The 22,681-nt window shown below is 43.3% G+C and overlaps 1 protein-coding gene across 1 annotated transcript; it reads left to right on the top strand.

Annotated features, from left to right (window-relative positions):
- The first annotated feature begins 5,950 nt into the window (after positions 1–5,950).
- On the top strand, positions 5,951–6,943 carry LOC145539094 (olfactory receptor 5T1-like). The gene has a single exon (XM_081572538.1). It carries the CDS (start codon positions 5,951–5,953, stop codon positions 6,941–6,943), a length of 993 nt encoding a protein of 330 aa, XP_081428664.1.
- Positions 6,944–22,681: the final 15,738 nt, after the last annotated feature.

The raw sequence follows: 22,681 nt of genomic DNA, 5'->3' as shown, positions 1-22,681 counted from the left end.
GAGGCCAGAGTGCATTCACATATCATTTCAACTTTGTTGTTCATTGCTCCAGAATCAAACATTTTTCTTCATCACTAAGAAGAGGAAAAAAAAAATCTTGTTACTTTTCTATCCCGGAAGAGAATTAGTGTTTTTCGTCCTTGAGATATCCCTAAAGATTTCAAGAGCCAGAGAATCTGGTATAAGAGTCCAAATGCTTAATACTCACAGCATATTTTGACTGAGTGTACAGTTCATTTTCACAGGTAATATTAAAGGATTTTAATTGATTACAAAATATTTCAGAAGCGATAACCTTGAACCTCATACTAGATTCTATGCCTTAATATTTAACTCTTAGATAAATTTTTCTAGTTAATTCAGAATTGAATTAAGCATTGAGTGAGGAAATTTATGAGAACATAGTAGGGGAAATAAGAAAGGCTCCCTAAATTTTTAGCCCAATGTAGCTATAAATTAGGAAATTGTTTTAGTTTCCTAGATGGAAGACATCAGTCAGAATAAGGGTATAAATAAATGGTTATATTTAAACTTTAGGAAAATTATTAAATGGAAAGAAAATTATTTATTAACCAGCTGTTGAGTATACATCATTTGAAGATCATTATTTTTTCTCATGGAGGGATATAAATTAGTTTTAAATTTATTTCACCAGTTAGCTGATTGATCTTGAAGCTACAGCAAGATTTTTCTTTCATTTTATTTTCATAGTCTACTTAAGCTTGATTTAAAAAAAAAGATTCAAGCACATAAGAATGTTAATGTATTTCTAGGGCATAGCAATTCCAGGAATTGTGGCATGTTACAATTAGATTGTGATATGTTGATGGTAATAGCATGGGGTCTGGCAACAGAGAAATTTGTACTTCAGCATTGGTGCCTCTAGCAATTCACTATGTGAACTTACTCAGTTCATAGGTCTAGCTGGTCTTCAATTGTCTAATCTATAAAAGAATTCTCATTTATTTTGTTGCAGGTTGCTATGTAGATTGCACAGAATATTGTATGTACCATCTATAACCTCTTGTAGCCATCGTATGATTTGTGGTAGCTGTTAACACAGCTTTGTTTTTCTCCAACTCAGTGTTTATAATATTATTCATATCATGAGTGTCTATTATTGTGTTTTCCACCTGTTTGAGAGTTGAGGAGCTCATTTGATTTAGCTTTTCAGAATGATGATACTTTGTCAAAAATCTGGGACCCATCTTCTTAGACTCTTTCTCTCAAAGTGGAATCAAGCTGGATGCAAAAACAATTAGTTCTAATCTCCTTAATTAGTGGACAGAATCGCCTGTTTGAAGAGCACCCTGGATGAAGTAAATGACCCCATACTTTTTGTCTGTGTGTGCTAAGTCATGTCTGACTCTTTGCCACCCCATGGACTGGCCCATTAGGCTCCTCTGTCCATGGAATTTTCCAGGCAAGAGTAATGGATTGGATTGCCCTTTCCCTCTCCAGGCTATCTTCACGATCCAGGGATCAAACCCACATCTCTTGCATTGGCAGATGGATTCTTTACCACTGGCACCACCTGGGAAACACTTTTTGTCTACCATTCCTCATTTCTCTACATTGAAATAGGTAATTGCTCTAATGAAGCATGACTAAGAACAGCATATGCCTTCATTCATAATCCACCTTTTGTACCTATGGCTGATTCATGTTGAAGTTTGACAGAAAACAACAAAATTCTGCAAAGCAATTATCCTTCAATTAAAGAATAAATAAATTTTTTAAAAAAGAAAAGAAATGGAGTAAAAAAAAATAGATCAGAGATATAAACGTGTATGACAAAGTTGTAAAGGACAAAATTATCAGGATATGTAAGTAAACATACTATTATTTTATTGATATGCCCCACATCAGAATGCAATAGAAGAGAATTTTTAAGATGGTTGATAGTATTAAATATTGGAATTCAGTTAGTTTAATTTCATGAGAATGATATTTTAATTTATATTGAGTGTCATGTAACACATAAGCTTAACTAAAACAAGAGCTACTGAGATTTTGGTTTGGAGTCCATTCATTATCCAATGCTTTGACAAAACTTTGATTTCCTAGCTCCCTATTTATTTATAATTGCCCCTTCAAGTTAAGAAAAATTTGAAACAAATTATAGTCATATTTAATATGTATAAATCCTTCACATATAATTAATACTTTAACAAACATTTTAATGCATCTCATAAATAAAAACTCTGTTGTCATACTATGTTTATGTAGTCAAACAAAATATGCACCAAAATTTTGATCAATTTTATTCTTTCATTTGAAGGATTAAGTTGCTTTTGCTAAATCACATTAGGGGCTAAATCTGAGACTGTAATATTAAGGTTCTAGAATTAAATACCATATTTTTTAACTTCCACAACTTTTCTGTCTCAAACACATCAGTTAAATAAAAATTAGAATCAAAATAAAGCTAAAGTTTCCCTTGTAAAGGTTAGTGATCACGTATTTATTAAAGAATTTCTTTATTAGACCATCTCTTGAGGTATTTTTCAAAATTTGCCTGCATATTTTTTATTTTTACTGTATTTCTTATCTGCCTAATTCCTATTTTGAAACTGACTCTTCTCAATCAATATTTTTGTGTGTAATATATGGATTCTTGAAGGAGAAATATTGATAATAAAGGATTTTAAAAATGACTATATTTTTGATACTCAAATAATACATTTAGTATACCGGACTGGAAAAGTCAGTTTTCGTTCCAATCCCAAAGAAAGGCGATGCGAAAGAGTGATCAAACTACCGCACACTTGCACTCATCTCACATGCTAGTAAAGTAATGCTCAAAATTCTCCAAGCTGGGCTTCAGCAATACGTGAACCGTGAACTTCCAGATGTTCAAGCTGGTTTTAGAAAAGGCAGAGGACCAGAGTTCAAATTGCCAATACCCGCTGGATCATCGAAAAAGCAAGAGGGTTCCAGAAAAACATCTATTTCTGCTTTATTGACTATGCCAAAGCCTTTGATTGTGTGGATCATGATAAACTGTGGAAAATTCTGAAAAAGATGGGAATACCAGACCATTTGACCTGTCTCTTGAGAAACCTGTATGCAGGTCAGGAAACAACAGTTAGAACTGGACATGAAACAACAGACTGGTTCCAAATAGGAAAAGGAGGACGTCAAGGCTGTATATTGTCACCCTGCTTATTTAACTTATATGCAGAGTACATCATGAGAAACGCTGGGCTGGAAGAAACACAAGCTGGAATCAAGATTGCCGGGAGAAATATCAATAACCTCAGATATGCGGATGACACCACCCTTATGGCAGAAAGTGAAGAAGAACTAAAGAGCCTCTTGATGAAAGTGAAAGAGGAGGGTGAAAAAGTTGGGTTAAAGCTCAACGTTCAGAAAACTAAGATCATGGCATCTGGTCCCATCACTTCATGGGAAATAGATGGGGAAACAGTGCAAACAGTGTCAGACGTTATTTTGGGGGGCTCCAAAATCACTGCTGATGGTGATTGCAGCCATGAAATTAAAAGACGCTTACTCCTTGGAAGGAAGGTTATGGCCAACCTAGATAGCATGTTTAAAAGCAGAGACATTACTTTGCCAACAAAAGTCCATCTAGTCAAGGCTATGGTTTTTCCACTGGTCATGTATGGATGTGAGAGTTGGACGGTGAAAAAAGCTGAGCGCCGAAGAATTGATGTTTTTGAACTGTGATGTTGGAGAAGACTCTTGAGAGTCCCTTGGACTGCAAGGAGATCCAATCAATCCATCCTAAAGGAGATCAATCCTGGGTGTTTATTGGAAGGACTGATGTTGAAGCTGAAACTCCAATACTTTGGCCACCTCATGCAAAGAGCTGACTCATTGGAAAAGACCCTAATGCTGGGTAGGATTGGGGGCGGGAGGAGAAGGGGACGACGGAGGATGAGATGGCTGGATGGCATCACCGACTTGATGGACATGGGTTTGAGTAGACTCCGGGAGTTGGTGATGGACAGAGAGGCCTGGCGTGCTGCAATTCATGGGGTCGCGAAGAGTCGGACACGACTGAGCGACTGAACTGAACTGAACTGAATACCTTTAATGTTAATAAACTTGAAGGTGTTATAAGATATTTTATTAATATAACCATTCAAACTAAACTGGAAATTTTATAATACATTTGTGTGTGTATATGTTCTTTCAAGAGTAAGATATGAGTTCTTTGAATTAACAAAGAGATAAACATTTAATTATATATTAAATTTATACCATATACATTTCTCTAAGAATTAAGTAAGATTTTCCGTTTTGATTTGGCAACTCCACAATTGAAAATTTATTTATTCTACGTATTAAGAAAAATTTTCACGGGAAAGGAGGAACTATGTGGGAAAATGAAGACATGAGACTCTGTTTTCCTTCTAAAAGTGATTTTAAGCTGATTTGCTTATTCTCTATTTGATGTATGCTTGTCTCATTATAACAACGATATAGTGCATTTCATGTTAGTAATATAAGCCATTGGTAGGTCATTGAATTCAGCTCAGTCCCACCCACAGCAGATTTTTCACTCTTTTAAATAAATGTTGATTTAAATGCTGAAGACTTTAGGTACAGATACTGATGACCTTTTAACATTTTGCTTGTTTGTTATGCACTTTGCTTTCTTCCTACTCCACTGAATAAGCAACAGTCTGACAGCACAGGGAAATAGAGCCATAATAAAACAGTACATTGTGGTTTACCTAGTCATGTGCTTCTTTTAGCAATACCTTTTCTAAAAAGTTTTATTATCTGTCATCAGGAGATATTTACAGTCAGTGCTATTTATATCCAAGGGCTCTACTTCCCTGGATTCAATCAACTGTAGGTCCAAAGTATTGAGAAAATAATAATTTGCAGAGTTCAAAAAGTAAACAAATTTGCAGCACATCAACAATTATTTTAAAAGCATTTAAATTATATTTACAACCTTTTAGACAACATTTACATTATATTAAGTTTTATAACTAATCTATAGATGGATTCAAGTATGTGAGAAGAGGTGTGTTGCTTATATTGTAAACATCTCCCCATTTTATATAAAGAACTTGAGCATCTTTCATTTTGGTATTGGGAAGGGGGATTCTGGATCTACATGCCCCCCACCTAGGGATGACTGTATCTTATAGTAATTACAGAAAATTCAAGTACCAGAATGCCCAAGTGGTTAAGGCATTGAACTCAAGATCCAATGGATTTATATTCTTGTGGATTCGAACTTCACTTCTGGTACAAGTGGATCTGCTTAGGCTTCCCTGGTGACTCAGATTATAAAGAATCTGCCTGCAATGCAGGAAATCCAGGTTCGACCACTGGGTCGGGAAGATTCCCTGAAGGAATGGCTACTACGCACTCCAGTCTTCTTGCCTAGACAGAGGAGCCTGGCAGGCTGCAGTCCATGGGGTTGCAAAGAGTTGGACATGACTAAGTGATATCACAATAATTACAATAATCCTATTTCCCAGTAACCTGGGAACATGATAAAGTTAAGTAATTTTCACATTGGTTTTTAACATTTAAATTCAATACTATCTTCTGATGTAAATGTACTTGCTCATATTTTACAAATTGTAAATTTCAGGCATGCTGTAGAAAATCTGGGATTAGCACTCAGATATGAATTTTCTACTATAATAATGTTGGGATTAAAAACTCCTATATTAATTTGTCTTTGTGGGGAATTTTAAGATGACATCATATGAAAGTGAGCAGTCATAAATTCAACAGAAAATAAATTGGAAGTTAAACCATGTAAACTGGCACTATTTTTAACATGAAAATTTAACCAACAGCAATTAATTTATTTTTACAGAGTAATGCATCCACTTGGACTCAACTTTTAATCATTGGACTGTTCCCTCGCTGGAAAGCATTTCTAAGAAACAGACATGAGGATGTAATTGGTGGACTCTATTTTTGCCACATATTGCTTTTGGAACTGAAAACTGAGATGTCAGGATCACCATCAAATTTTGATTTATACAGAATTCAGATAAAAGATAGGATTGAGGTCACCATGTTTATACTGATGGGTTTTACAGATTATTTTGAGGTGCAAATCTTTCTATTTTTACTATTTCTAGCAATCTGTCTTTTTACAATGATAGGAAATTTGGGGTTGGTTTTCTTAGTCGTTATGGATTCCCAGCTCCACAACCCCATGTACTATTTTCTGATAGCATTATCATTCTTAGATGCCTGCTGTTCTTCCGTTATCATCCCCAAAATGATGATCAATTTCCTATCCGAGAATAAAACCATTTCCTTTCTTGGATATGCCACACAGATGTTTCTCTTTCTTACTTGTGGGACCAGAGAATACTTCATCTTGGCCACAATGGCCTATAATCACTATGTAGCCATCTACAACCCTCTTCTGTATTTAGTTAAAATGTCACCCAGAGTCTATGTGCCACTTATAATTTCCTGCTATATTGTTGGTATCTTGCATGCTACTTTACACATAGTGGCTACTGTTACCCTATCCTTCTGTGCATTCAATGAAATTAGACATGTCTTCTGTGACATCCCTCCCCTCCTTGCTATTTCTTGCTCTGAGATGTGCAAGAACCAGCTTCTAGTTTTCTATTTGGCAGGCTCTATTGAGATATCCACCATGTTGATTGCTCTGACCTCCTATGGTTTCATTCTGTTGGCCATTCTGAGGATGCATTCTGCTGAAGGGAGAAGAAAAGTCTTTTCTACATGTGGCTCTCACCTAACAGGAGTGTCCACTTTTCATGGTACAGTTCTCTTCATGTACGTGAGACCTAGTTCCAGCTATGCCTTGGATCATGACATGATTGTGTCCATATTTTACACCATCATAATTCCCATGCTGAATACCATCATCTATAGTTTGAGTAACAAAGATGTCAAAGAGGCAATGAAGAAGGAGTTTGGGAAAAACTGGTTTATCAACAAAGTGTATTTTTCACACTAAACATTAAATGGAAATAAATTCAGACTGATGTTTATCGTTTTCAAATCAAAAAGTTTTAATTAAAATATTTCCTTTTAGTTCATTAGTGTCTACCTATTATTCTTAGATACTTAAAATAAAGATTATAGTTAACCCACCACATATGCAGTGTTTGCACATGCAGGAAACTGTGGCATCTATATGCATCTATCTCCACATCACATGGGTATATAATATATATTTTATTATCAGCTTCCCTCATAGCTCAGTCAGTAGAGAATCTGCCTACAATGCAGGAGACCCAGGTTTGATTCCTGGGTCGGGAAGATCCCCTGCAGAAAGAAATAGCAATCCACTCCAGTATTCTTACCTAGAAATCCTATGGACAGAGGAGCTTGGCAGGCTACAGTCCATGGGGTCACAAGAGTTGAATACAACTTAGCAACTAAACCACCACCACCATGTGGAGACTTTATATATATATATACATATACATATATGTATCTACAGATAAGCACATACATATGTACACACACACACACACACACACATATACACATATATAAATACTGGTTGTATTAGTTTGTTGGAGCTGATATAACAAAGTACCATAGACTGGTTGCTGAAAAAATAGAAATTTCCTTGTCTGGCTTACGTTACTTAGTATGACAATCTCTGAGTCTATCTATGTTGCTGCAAATGGCATGATCTCATTCTTTTTTATGGCTGAGTAATATACCATTGCATACATTTACCATATCTTCTTTATCCATTCCTCTGTTGGTGGGCACTGAGGCTTCTTCCACATCCTGGCTATTGTAAATATTGCTGCAATGAACACTGCAGTGCATGTATCTTTTCAAATATGGCTTTCTCCATGTATATGCCCATAATGGCATTGCTGAATCATATGGTAGTTCTATTTTTATTTTTTTAAGGAATCTCCATACTGCACTGTAAGTAGCTGCGCCAACTTACATTCCCACCAACAGTGTTGCAGGGTTCCCTTTTTCCACACTCTCTCCTGCATTTATTATTTGCAAATATGATATTGCTTAAAAGTGAATCTACAAAAAGGGCCCAAATGAACTTATCTACAAAACAGAGTTGCAGATGTAGAAAACAAACTTATGGTTACTAGGGAGTAAGGGGAGATTGGGATTGACATATATACGCTACTACATAAAGTATATAATTAATAAGGACCTACTATATAGCACAGGGAACTCTACTCAATACTCTGTAATGGCCTATATGGGAAAATAATGTAAAAATAAAAAGTGTGGATATATGTATTAGTATAATAGATTCATTTTGCTGTATAGCTGAAACTAACAGAACGTTGTAAATCAACTATACTTCAATAAATATTTTTAAAAAGAAATTTATTTTCTCACTATTCTGGAGTCTAGACATCCTAAATCAATGTAACAGCAGGGTTGATTGTTTTCTGACGCCTCTCTTCTTCATTTGTAGATGGCAGCCTTTACCCTCTGTCTTCACACTAGTTTTTTCTCTGAATTTCAGTGCCCTAATCTCTTCTTGCTTGCTTAGTCTCCCAGTTGTGTCCAATACTTTGTGACCACATGGACTGTAGCCCAACAAGCTCCTCTGCCCAAGGGATTCTCCAGGCAAGAATACTGGAGTGGGATGCCATTCTCTTCTCCATAATCTCTTCTTACATGGTCAACAATTATATTAGATAAGATCTGCCCTAAAGGCATCACTTTCAGTTAATTGCCTCCTCAAGGAATATCTCCAAAGCAGCTACATTCTGATCTCCTAGGGCCTAAGACTTCAATATGCAAATATTGGATTTATTTGCATACCCACAGAGATATCTACACATGTAATCTTAATATTAAACGTATATTGTCATTTTCTGTCTCCATATAGTGCAAAAAGGATAGGTTCCCATTATAATTATAAGTGATCTGACTAGCTTGAGAAAATACAACTCATGTAGAGTAAAACAATACCTCACATATTCCAATCCTCTTTCCATGGAGTCAATGGCAACTAACTTCAGATTAAAACTGTGAAATAGATGAAACTCTGCTTCATCTATACATGTGCAGCAAACTAAACCCAGGAAACTAAACCCAGCATTTAATTCTGAGAGCGCAGATGATGGAGAAAATTCCTTATGTCACTATATGCTGTTTAATAGGGTACATTTTTTTGCTTTTACTTTTTTTTTTTATCCACAGCATGGACACTAAACCCATATTTTATTTCTTCACATCATACAGAGACTGCACTCATGCTTGCTAAGTCACTTCAGTCATATCCTTCTGTTTGCAACCTATGGAGTGTAGCCCACCAGGCTCCTCTGTCCATGGAATTCTCCGGGCAAAAATACTAGAGTGGGCTGCCATACCCTCCTCCAGAGGATCTTCTCAATGCAAGAATTGATCCTGTGTCTCTTATGTCCCCTGCATTGGCAGACAAGTTCTTTACTACTAGCGCCACCTGCAAAGCCCATACTTCTTGGCATTAGTATTTATCAGGATTATCACTTCATTGCAGTTGCTCAGTCATGTCTCACTCTTTGTGACCCCATGGACTGCAGCATGCCAGGCTTCCCTGGCCCTCACCAAGTCTCAGATTAACTCAAACTCAAGTCCATTGAGTCGGTGATGCCATTCAACCATCTCTGTCATCCCCTTTTCCTCCAACCTTCAGTCTTTTCCAGCATCAGGGTCTTTTCAAATGAGTCAGCTCTTCGCATCAGGTGGCCAAAGTATTGGAGTTTCAGATTCAGCATCGGTCCTTCCAATGAAAATTCAAGACTCATTTCCTTTAGGATGGACTGGTTGGATCTCCTTGCAGTCCAAGGGACTCTCAAGAGTTTTCTCCAACACCACAGTTCAAAAGCATCAATTCTTCAGTGCTCAGTTTTCTTTATGATCCAACTCTCACATTCATACATGACTACTGAAAAAACCATAGACTTGACTAGACGGGCCTTTGTTGGCAAAGTAATGTCTCTGCTTTTTAATATGCTGTCTAGGTTGGTCATAATTTTCTTCCAAGAGTAAGTCTCTTTTAATTTCATGGCTGCAGTCACCATCTGCAGTAATTTTGGAGCCAAAAAAATTAAAGTCAGCCACTGTTTCCACTGTTTCCGCATCTATTTGCCATGAAGTGGTGGAATCAGACACCATGATCTTAGTTTTCTGAATGTTGAGCTTTAAGCCAACTTTTTCACTCTCTTCTTTCACTTTCATCAAGAGGCTCTTTAGTTCTTCTTCACTTTCTGCCATAGGGTGGTGTCATCTGTGTATCTAAGGTTATTGATATTTCTCCTGGCAATCTTAATTCCAGCTTGTGCTTCTTACAGCCCAGTGTTTCTCATGATGTACTCTGCATATAAGTTAAATAAGCAGGGTGATAATATATATAAAGGAGGAGCCTTGACGTACTCCTTTTCCTATTTGGAACCAGTCTGTTGTTGCATGTCCAGTTCTAACTGTTGCTTCCTGACCTGCATACAGATATCTCAAGAGGCAGGTCAGGTGGTCTGGTATACCCATCTATTTCAGAATATTCCACAGTTTATTGTGATCTGCACGGTCAAAGTCTTTGTCATAGGCAACAAAGCAGAAATAGATGTTTTTCTGGAACTCTCTTGCTTTTTCGATGATCCAACAGATGTTGGCATTTTGATTTCTGGTTCCTCTGGCTTTTCTAAAACCAGCTTGAACATCTGGAAGTTCACGGTTCACGTATTGCTGAAGCATGGCTTGGAGAATTTTGAGCATTACTTCACTAGCATGTGAGATGAGTGAAATTGTGCGGTGGTTTGAGCATTCTTTGACATTGCCTTTCTTTGGGATTGGGATGAAAACTGACCTTTTCTAGCCCTGTGGCCACTGAGGAGTTTTCCATATATGTTTGCATAATGAGTGAAGCACTTTCACAGCATCATCTTTTAGGATTTGAAATGGCTCAACTGGAATTCCATCACCTCCACTAGCTTTGTTCGTACTGATGCTTCCTAAGGCCCACTTGATTTCACATTCCAGGATATCTGGCTCTAGTCGAGTGATCACATCATCCTGATTATCTGGGTGATAAATACATTTTTTGTGTAGTTTTTCTGTGTATTCGGGCCATCTTTTCTTAATATCGTCTGCTTCTGTTAGGTCCATACCATTTCTGTCCTTTATTGTGCCCATCTTTGCATAAAATGTTCCCTTGGTATCTCACATTTTCTTCGAGAGATTTCTAGTCTTTCCTATGATACTGTTTTCCTCTATTTATTTGCACTGATCACTGAGGAAGGTTTTCTTATCTCTCCTTGCTATTTCTTGGAACTCTGCATTCAAATGGATATATCTTTCCTTCTCTCCTTTGCTTTTCGCTTCTCTTCTTTTCACAGCTATTTTTAAGAGCTCTTCAGACAGCCATTTTGCTTTTTTTGCATTTTTTTTTCTTGGGGATGATCTTGATCATTGCCTCCTGTACAATTTCATGAACCTTTGTCCATAGGTCTTCAGGCACTCTGTCTATCAGATCTAGTCCCTTAAATCTATTTCTCACTTTCACTGTATAATCGTAAGGGATTTGATTTAGGTCATATCTAGGTCATAGCTGAATGGTCTAGTGGTTTTCCCTACTTTCTTCAATTTAAGTCTGAATTTGGCAATAAGGAGTTCATAATCTGAGCCACAGTCAGCTCTCGGTCTTATTTTTGCTGACTGTATAGAGCTTCTCCATCTTTACTGCAAAGAATATAATCAATCTGATTTTTGTACTGACCATGTGGTGATGTCCATGTGTAGAGTCCTCTCATATGTTGTTGGAAGAGGGTGTTTGCTATGACCTGTGCATTCTCTTGGCAAAACTCTATTAGCCTTTGCCCTGCTTTCTGTACTCCAAGGCCAAATTTGCCTGTTACTCCAGGTATCACTTGACTTCCTACTCTGCATTCCAGTCCCCTATAATGAAACATTTTTGAGGGGTGTTAGTTCTAGAAAGTCTTGTAGGTCTTCATAGAACCATTCAACTTCAGCTTCTTCAGCATTACTGGCTGGGCATAGACTTGGATTACCATGATATTGAATGGTTTGCCTTGGAAATGAACAGAGATCATTCTGTCATTTTTGAAATTGCATCCAAGTACTGCATTTTGGATTCTTTTGTTGACCATGATGGCTACTCCATTTCTTCAAGGGGTTCGTGCCCACAGTAGTATATATAATGGTCATCTCAGTTAAATTCACCCATTCCAGCCCATTTTAGTTTGCTGATTCATAAAATGTCAGTGTTCACTCTTGCCATCTGCTGTTTGACCACTTCTAATGTGCCTTGATTCATGGACCTAACATTTCAGGTTCCTATGAAATATTGCTCTTTACAGCATTGGACCTTGCTTCCATCACCAGTCATTTCCATAACTGAGTGTTGCTTTGGTTTGGCTTCTTCTCTTCATTCTTTCTGGAGTTATTTCTCCACTGATCTCCAGTAGCATATTGGGCACCTACTGACCTAAATCGACTTAAGTTGACCAAAATCAAACTAAAATTATTAAAATAGATAGCCATGGCTCCTCATTACTTCCTAGAATTGAGCCAGTTTACAGCCCCAGAAACCTTTCAATGAAGGAGAGTTTGGGTCCTCTAAAGAAGGACTTGCAACAATAGCCAGAATTTTTATTTGTAGTATTTATCCCACCCTCCCAAGAGGGACTCAAAGATTTTATCAAGGTAAATGCACTTGGGAAAAGGAAATAATTATAATTTTCTGAAACTACTGGGCACTTTATTTTGGGGGCTCCAAAATCACTGCAGATGGTGACTGCAGCCTTGAAATTAAAAGACGCTTGCTCCTTGGAAGAAAAGCTATCACCAACCTAGACAGCAAGCTAAGACATTACTTTGCCAACTAAAGTCCGTCTTGTCAAAGCTATGGTTTTCCCTGTAGTCATGTATGGGCCAACTAAAGTCCGTCTTGTCAAAGCTATGGTTTTCCCTGTAGTCATGTATGGATATGACAGTTGGACTATAAAGAGAGTTGAGAGCCGAATAATTGATGCTTTTGAACTGTGGTGTTGGAGAAGACTCTTGAGAGTCCCTTGGACTGCAAGGAAAGCTCACCAGTCCATCCTAAAGGAAATCAGCCCTGACTATGCATTAGAACAACTGAGCTGAAGCTGAAACTCCAGTACTTTGGTCATCTGGTGTGAAAAACTGCCTCATTGGAAAAGACCCTGATGCTGGGAAAGTCTGAAGGTTGGAGAAGGGGACAACCTAGGATGAGTTGGTTGGATGGCGTCACTGACTCGATAGACATGAGTTTGAGTAAGCTCTGGGAATTGTTGATGGACAGAGAAGCCTGAAGTGCTGCAGTCCATGGGGTCGCAAAGAGTTGGACACAACTGATAGACTGAACTGAACTGAACACTGGTTGTGAAATGACATTGATTCCAAGAGACCCGAATTGTCACTGTGGTCATCCAGTCACAGTAGAACCTTATGGGGGTCAACTTATCAACAGAACTTTAGTTTAGATTCACCTCATAGTGAATCCAGGGAGTTCCTGAACTCATTCTATGGTTATTTTCCAAGTTCCAGAATGTATAATTAGAATATATATTCTTAGCAGTTGGCAGCAACCCCACATAGGTTCCCTAAACTGTGGAGTGAGTGGTGTCATGGTGAGATATTCCAAATGGAAGCAATTAAAACTGACCATTTCTGGGAAAATTTTACAACAGTACTACATTCCTGGATATATTACAGAGATGAATGCTATCAGAGTGCATGCATGTGTGCTAAGTAGCTTCAGTTTTATCCTGCTCTTTGAGACGCTTCTCAACTCAACAAGAAGCCTGACAATGCTGTTACAACTCGAGAGGAAAGCTGAGTTCCATGCCTCAACACGAGACTAGGCCTGACTCACCTCTTCAAACTCGATAGGAACGCCGAGATCCCTGTGGCAACTGGAGAGGTGCCCTGAGTTTCCTGCCTCAACTCGAGATGAGGCCCGATTCCCTGCAGTGACTTGAGAGCAATCCCGCGCTCCCCCTCACAGTTCGAAAGGAGGCTTGACTTCCCTGAGGCAACACGAGAGGTTCCCTGAGGTCCCTGTCACAACTCTAGAGGAACTCCAAGCTTCCCACCGCAACTCGAGAAAAACCATGAGATTCCCCCCCTCAACGCGAGATGAGGCCCTTTTACCCTGCAGTGCTGCAAGAGCAATCCCGAGTTCCCACTTGAAACTCGAAAGGAGGCTTGACTCCTTTATGCAACTCAAGAGGTTCCCCGAGATACCCATCACACCTCTAGAGGAACCCCGAGTTTTCTGCCACAACTCGAGAAGAGCCCCGTGTTCCCCACCTCATCTCCAGATGAGGGTCTAGTCGCGTACTTCGACTCAAGAGGAATCCCGACTTTCCCCTTGCACCTCAAGAGGAGGCCTGTCTCACTTATTGAAACTCAAGAGGAACCCCACATTTCCTGCGGCAAGCCGAAAGGACACTGAGTTCCCCCTCAACTCGAGATAAGGCCTGAGTCCCCTGCATTGACTTGAATGAAACCACGAGTATCCCCTCACAACAAGAGGGGAGGTCTGACTCCCCTGTTGCATCTCTAGAAAAAGCCCAGTTTGCCATCTGAACTCGACATGAGGCCTGACAACCATGTCACAACTCGAGAGGAAAGCGAAGTTCCATGCCTCAACTCAAGATGAGGCCTGACTCCCCTCTTGCACTCGCTAGGAATCCTGAGATCCATATAGCAACTGGAGAGGAACACTGAGTTACCAGCCTCAACTAGAGATGAGACCCTATTCCCCTGCAGCAACTTTAGAGGAATCCTGAGGTGCCACTCGCAACTCAGAAGGAGGCCTGACTTTCCTGAGGCAACATGAGAGGTTCCCTGAGGTCCCCATTGCAACTCGAGAGGAAAAGCTTCCTGCCACAACTCGAGAAACCCCACAAGATTCCCGCCTCAATGCGATATGAGGCCTGATTCCCTGTAGTGACTCAAGAGCAATCCGCACTTCCCCTCACAATTCAAAAGGAGACTTGACTTCCCTGAATAAACACAAGAGGTTACCTGAGATCCCCGTGGCAACTTGAGAGGAACCCCAATCTTCCCTCCACCACTCGAGAAAAACCACGAGATTCCCCCTTCAATGTGAGATGAGGCCCTTGTCCCCTGCAAGGCTTCAAGAGCAATCCCGAGTTCCCTCTCGAAACTCGAAAGGAGGCTTCACTCTCTTTATGCAACTCAAGATGTTCCCCGAAACACCTGTCGCAACTTGAGAGAAACCCCAAGTTTCCCGCCGCAACTCAAGAAGAGCCTCGTGTTCCCCACCTCATCTCGAGATGAGAGCCAATTCCCCTGCTTCAACTCAAGAGGGATCCTGACTTTCCCCTTACACCATAAGAGAAGGCTTGTCTCACCTGTGGAAACTCAAGAGGAGCCCCGTGGTTCCTGCTGCAAGTGGAAAGGACACCAAGTTCCCCCTCAAGATAAGGCCTGATTCCCATGCACCAACTCAATTGGAACACAGAGTATCCCCTCACAACACGAACAGCGATCTGACTTTCATGTTGCACCTCTAGAAAAAGCCAAAGTTCCCAGCCTGAACTCGGCAGGGGGCCTGACACCCTTTTTACAACGCGAGAGGAAACTGGAGATCCATGCCTCAACACAACACGAGGCCTGACCCCCTCTTAAAACTCGATAGGAACCCTGAGATCCCTGTCGCAACTGGAGAGGAACCATGAGTTTCCCGCCTCAACTCGAGATGAGGACATATTACCCTGCAGCAACTCGAGAGGAATCCCGAGGTGTCCCTTGCAACTTGAAAAGAGGCCTGACTTCCCTGAGGCAACATGAGAGGTCCTCTGAGGTCCCCATCGCAACTTGAGAGGAACCCAAAGCTTCCCACCACAACTCGAAAAACACCACGAGATTTCCCCCTCAATGTGAGATGAGGCCCGATTCCCCTGCTTCAACTTGAGAGAAATCCTGACTTTCCCCTTGCACCTCAAGAGGAGGCCTGTCTCACCTATTGAAACTCGAGAGGAACCTCATGGTTCTGGCCGCAAGTCGAAATGACACGAAGTTCCCACTCAACTCGAGATAAGGCTTGATTCCCCTGCACAGACTCAAATGGAACCCCGAGTATCCCCTCACAACAGTAAGGGAGGTCTACTCCCCTGTTGCACTGCTAGAAAAAGCACAAGTTCTCTGCCTGTACTCGACAGGAGGCCTGACACCACTTTTACAACTTGAGAGGAAAGCAGTGTTCCATGCCTCAACATGAGACAAGCCCTGACTCCCCTGATGAAATTCAGTAGGAACCCCAAGATCCCTGTCACAGCTGGAGAGGAACCCTGAGTTTCCTGTCTCAACTTGAGATGATACCCTATTCCCCTGCAGCGACTCGAGAGGAATCCCGAGTTGCTCCTCACAACTTGAAAGGAGACCTGACTTCCTGGAGAAACATGTGAGGTTCCCTGAGGTCCCCGTTGCAACTCGAGAGGAACCCAAATCTGCCCAGCGCAACTTGAGAAACACCACAAGATTCTCCCCTCAATGCAAAATGATGCCCCATTGCACTGCAGTGATTTGAGAGCAATCCCACGCTCCTCCTTGCAACTCGAAAGGAGGCTTGACTTCCCTGAGGCAACATGAGAGGTTCCCAGAGGACCCTGTCGCAACTCGAGAGGAACCCCAAGCTTCCTGCCGCAACTCGAGAAAAACCACGCGATTCCCCACTCAACGCGGTATGAGGCCCATTTCTCCTTCATTGTCTCGAGAGCAATCCTGAGTTACCTCTCAAAACTCGAAAAGAGGCTTGATTCCCCTTATGAAACTCGAGAGGTTCCCCGAGATACCGTCACAACTCGAGAGGAACCCCGAGTTTCCCGCCACATCTCAAGAAGGGTCCTGTGTTCCCAACCTCATCTCGAGATGAGAGCTGATTCCCCTGCTTCCACTCGAGAGGAATCTTGACTTTCCCCCCGCACCTCAAGTGGAGGCCTGTCTCACCTATTGAAACTCGAGACAAACCCCGTATTTCTTGCTGCAAGTCGAAAAGATAACGAATTTCCCCTCAACTCGAGATAAGGCCTGATTCCCCTGCACTGACTCCAATGGAACCCCGAGTATCCCCTCACAACCTGAAGGGAGGTCTGACTCCCCTGTTGCACTTCTAGAAAAAGCACAAGTTACCCTCCTGAACTCGACAGGAGATCTGACACCCCTTTTACAACTCGAGAGGAAAGCGGAGTTCCATGCCTCAACACGAGATGAGGCCTGACACCCGTCTTGAAACTCGATAGGAACCCCGAGATCTCTGTCGCAACTGGAGTGGAACCCTGAGTTTCCCGCCTCAATTCGTGATGAGGCCCTATTCCCATGCAGCAACTCTAGAGGAGTCCCAAGGTGCCCCCCGCAACTTAAAAGGGGGCCTGACTTCCCTGAGGCAACATGAGAGGTTCCCTGAAGTCCATGTCGCAATTAGAGAGGAACCCAAAGCTTCCAGCCACAACTCAAGAAACACCACGAGATTCCCACTTCAATGCAAAATGAGGCCCAATTAACCTGCAGTGACTCGAGAGCAAACCCGCACTCTGCCTCACAACTCGAAAGGAGACTTGACTTCCCTGAGGCAACACGAGAGGTTCCCTGAGGTTCCCTGAGGTCCCCGTCGAAACTTGAGAGGATCCCAAAGCTTCCCGTAGCAACTTGAGAAAAACCACGAGATTTCCCACTCAACACAAGATGAGGCCCTTTTCTCCTTCAGTGCCTCGAGAGCAATCCCAAGTTCCCTCTTGAAACTCGAAAGGAGCTGACTCCCTTTATGCAACTCAAGTGGTTCCCTGAAATACCCATCACAACTCTAGAGGAACCCCGAATTTCCAGCCACAACTTGAGAAGTGTCCTGTGTTCCCCACCTCATTTCGAGATGAGAGCCGATTCCCCTGCTTTGACTCAAGAGGAATCCCGACTTTCTCCTCGCACCTCAAGAGGAGGCCTGTCTCAGCTATTGAAATATGAGAGGAACACCAAGGTTCATGCCGCAAGTCGATAGGACACCGAGTTCCCACTCAACTTGAGATAAGGCCTGATTCCCCTGCACTGACTAGAATGGAACCCTGAGTTTTTCCTCACAACACGAACGGAGGTTGGACTCCCCTGTTGCACCTCTAGAAAAAGCCCAAGTTCCCACCTCACCTCGACAGGAGGTCTGACACTTCTTTCACAACTCCAGAGGAAAGCAGAGTTCCATACCTCAACACGAGATGAGGCCTGACTTCCCTGTTGCAACTCGAGAGGAACCCTGAGATCCCTGTTGCAATTGGAGAGGAACCCCGAGTTTCCCGCCTCAACTAAAGATGAGGCCCTATTCCCCTGTAGCAACTGGAGAGGAATCCCCAGGTTCCCCTTGAAACTCAAAAGGAAGACTGACTCTCCTGAGACATTGCGAGCGGTTCACTGACATTCCCATCGCAACTCGAGAGGAACCCCCAGATACCTGTCGTGATTTGAGAGGAACCCCGAGTTTCCCACCTCAACTCAAAGTGAGGCCGGATTCCCCTGCAGCGATTTGAGGGCAATCCCGAGTTCTCCCTCACAACTTGAAAGGAGGCCTGGCTCCCCTGAGGCAGCATGAGAGGTTCCCTAAGGTCCCCGTCGTAATTCGAGAGGTACCCCGAGCTTCCTGCCACAACTTGAGAAAAACCACGAGATCCCCCCCCTCCAATGTGAGATGATGCCCAATTCCCCTGCAGTGACTCTAGAGTGGCGCCACTTCCCCTTCGCTACTTGAAAGAAGATTTGACTCCCTTTTGGCATCTCAAGAGGTTCTCCGAGATTCCCGTCACAACTCAAGAGGAACCCCGAATTTCCCACCACAACTCAAGAAGAACCCCGTGGTCCACACCTCATCTCAAGATGAGGGCCGATTCCCCTGCTTCAACTCGAGAGGAACCCCGACTTCCCCCTCGCACCTCAAGAGAAGGCCTGTCTCGCCTATTGCAACTCCAGAGGATCCCCGAGTTCCCTGTCGCAACTTAAGAGAAACCCCAAGTTTCCCGCCACAACTCGAGATGAACCCTGAGTTCCCCTTCTCAATTCGAATTGTGGCCCGATTCCCCTGAACTGACTCAAGAGTAACCCCGAGTTCCCTATCTCTATTCAACACGAGCCCCAAGACCCTGATGCAACTGCAGAGGTCTCCCAAGAAGAGCCTACACCACCCCAATTGGAGAAGAGCCCTCTAATGCAACCAGAGAGGAAGCCTCATATCGCAACTAAGCAGGAGGTCCACCGTGCCACAAATAACCAGTAGCTTCCTGCACTTCACAACTAGAAAAAGCACCCCTTCTCATTACACCCATAGAGGAGTCACTCAACTCCCAATTTGAGATCAGCCGACCCACAGCAAATAAAGAGTGCACCCCCACTGCAATTGGAGTGGAGCCCATGCCACATCAAGAAAGTAGCTTCCCATACATTTCACTCAAACGGGGACCAGCTTGCACATCACTACTAGAGAGGATCACCCCCACTGTAGCTCAAGAGGAGTCTCCACCACACCTTTAAAGGAACCCCGAGTCACATGCTGCAACTCAAGAGGCACCCCGAGTTCCCCACTGCAATTTCACAGGATCCCTAGGCTGGCACAAGAAAAGGGGCCACTGCAACAAATGACAGAGGGGCTTTCCAGCCAAAACTGAAGTGGATTCCCCAGGCACAACTCGAGAGGTGTCCCCCAGGATATCACACCTAGAGAGAAATCCTTCTGCCTCCAGTGGAGACAAGCTCCCTGAAAGAAGTCGAGTGGAGGCCCTCACAACTAGAGAGCAGCAATCCCATGAATAGAGTTGAGGAATCCATAGTGCCAAAAGCAGAGAGGACCTCCCATGTGGAGACACGCACACCCCAACCTGAGAGGACACAGCCTCGCCCCTCAAGAGAAGCCCTCCACCACAACTTGAGAGGAACCCACTGGACATCACATGTAGAGGGGAGCCCCTCTTCTGCTAATACAGATGAGCCTCACACCACAAGGAAAGAGGAGCTTTCACACCACCACTAGAGAGAATCAAAGCCCCCACAACTACAGAGTGGACCTCGACCACAATGATAGAGTAGTCCCTTGTCAAAACTACTGAGCAGCCACCCGTCATTGCAACAAGACATGAGCCATCCTGCACATCCTTGCTAGAGACGAGTTGCCCCATGAGAACTCGACAGGTGGCCCCACCCCAAGTCTCCAAGAACCCAGAAGACCAACCATGATTGAGGAGAACACCAACTTCCCGGCCACGACTCCAGTGCAATCCTGCATTCCGTGCTGCAAATCCAGAGGAACACTGATTTCTCGCTGCACTTTGAGAGCAGCTCTCAGTCCCCTGTGGCAACTCTGAAGGAAACCCCAAGTTTCCAGGAACAACTAGAGAAGAACCCCAAGTTTCTCCTGCAATTCGAGAGGAGGCCTGACTCCCATGCTGCAACTCGAGAAGAAACACAACTTCCTCACCTCAACTCGAGAGGAGTCCTGACTCCCCTCTTGCCACTCAAGAGGTATCCCCAGATCCCCATCCCAACACAAGAGGAAGCCCGAGTTTCCCGCCACAAGTTGAAAGGACACCAAGTTCCACCTCAACTCAAGATAAGGCTTGATTCCCCTGCTTCGACTCGAGAGGAATCCCGACTTTCCCCTCGCACCTCAAGAGTAGGCCTGTCTCACCTATTGCAACTCCAGAGGATACCCAAGTTCCCCATCACAACTCAAGAGAAACTCCGAGTTTCCCGCCAAAACTCTAGAAAACCGTGTGTTCTCCACCTCAGTTCGAGATGTGGCCCGATTCCCCTGCAGTGATTTGAATGGAACCCCGAGTTTCTCCTCACAACAAGAAGGGAGGTCTGACTCCCCTGTTGCAACTTGAGAAAAATCCCAAGTTCCCCGCCTCAACTTGATAGGAGGCCTGACACACCTTTTACCACTCGTGAGGAAAGTGGAGTTCCATGCCTCAACAGGAGACGAGGCCTAACTCCCCTGTTGCAACTCGAGAAGAACCCAGGATCCCTGTCGCAACTGGAGAGGATCCCTGACTTTCCCGCCTCAACTTGAGATGAGGCCGTATTCCCGAGCATCGACTCGAGAGGAATCCCGCGGTTCCCCTTGCAACTCAAAAGGATGCCTGACTTCTCTGAGGCAACCCGAGCGGTTCCCTGAGATCCCCATTGCAACTCGAGAGGAACCCTGAGATACCCATCACAACTAGAAAGGAACCTCGAGTTTCCCGCCACAGGTAGAAAGGACACCGAGTTCCCCCTCAACTCAAGATAAGGCCTGTTTCCTCTGCTGTGACTCAAATGGAACCCCGCGTTTCCCCTCACAACATGACGGGCGGTCTGGCTCCTCTGTTACAACTCGAGAAAACCCTGAGTTCCTCACCTCAACTCGACAGTAGGATGGACACCCTTTTTACCACTCAAGGGGAAAGCAGAGGTCCATGCCTCAACACGAGACGAGGCCTAACTTCCCTCTTGAAACTCGAGAGGAACCCTGAGTTTCCCGCCTCAACTCAAGATGAGGCCCTATTCCCATGCAGCAACTTGAGAGAAATCCTGAGGTGCCCCTCACAACTCGAAAGGAGGCCTGACTCGCCTGAGGCAACCCGAGTGGTTCCCTAAGATTCCTGTCACAACTCAAGAGGAACCCCGAGTTTCCTACCTCAACTCAAGATGAGGTAAACTCGAGAGGAGTGCCTCAAAATTAGAGCAGAGCAATCCTGCGACAAACTAGTGAGGAGATCCCAGTGCCAAAATTAAAGAGGATGCCCCACCTCACGGAGACAACCCACCAGTATTGAAAAGGAGGCATCACCGCAGTTTGAGAGGAGCTCTGGGTCCACTGCCTCAACTTAAGAAGAGCCTTCCACAGCAACTTGAGAGGAACTCAGAGTTGTGTGCTATACTTGAGAGGAACACCAAGTATCTGCCACAAATTGAAAGGAGCCCCAAGTCCTCTGTTGCAACTCGAGAGGGACCCCGAGTTCCCCACCACAACTTGAAAGGATCCCAAGACACCTGCTGCAACTTGAGAGGAGGCACCACCAGAACTCAAGAGGAGCTCTGAGTCCCCTGCCTCAACTCAAGAGGAGCTTGCTCAGCAAATTGAGATAAGACCTCAGGACAACTAGAGAGGAGCACCACGCCACCACAAGAGAGGAGCCCAGGCACACATCACTACGAGAGAGGAGCACCCATGGCACAATTAGTTCAGTAGAGCTCCCCACTACTAGAGAGGAGCCCACACATCACATCTGGAGAAGAGCTCCACAGCACATTTCAGCTACTGAGGAAAAGCCCTACCCAATGCACCTAGAGAGGAGACCCCCACCACAGTTAGAAATTTGACCACCTACCACAATTCAAGAGTTGAACCCCACTGCAACTAGAGAGGAGCCTTATGGATAAAACTAGACTGGAAACCCCACCACAACTAGAGATCTGCCCCTTGCACACAGCAACTACAGTAATGACTGCAACAACTTGAAGGAGCCACCAGATCACAACTAAAGGGAAACCCCCAGTACAGTGCAACTAGAGAGAGCCCCTGGCCACAACTTGTGTGTTGACCATGCACCACAACAAGAGAGAAGCATGCAAACTGCATTTGGAGATGACTTACCCACATACCGTAATGATTGAGGAACACCACTGCCCAACGTAACTAGAGAGGAACCACTGAGTGCTTTGCTGCAACACGAGAGGAGCCACT

Source organism: Giraffa tippelskirchi, chromosome 1, assembly GCF_054371585.1.
Source record: "Giraffa tippelskirchi isolate mGirTip1 chromosome 1, T2T-mGirTip1v1.2.pri, whole genome shotgun sequence".
NCBI lineage: Eukaryota > Metazoa > Chordata > Mammalia > Artiodactyla > Giraffidae > Giraffa > Giraffa tippelskirchi.
This window is presented reverse-complemented; position numbering and strand designations above follow the sequence as displayed.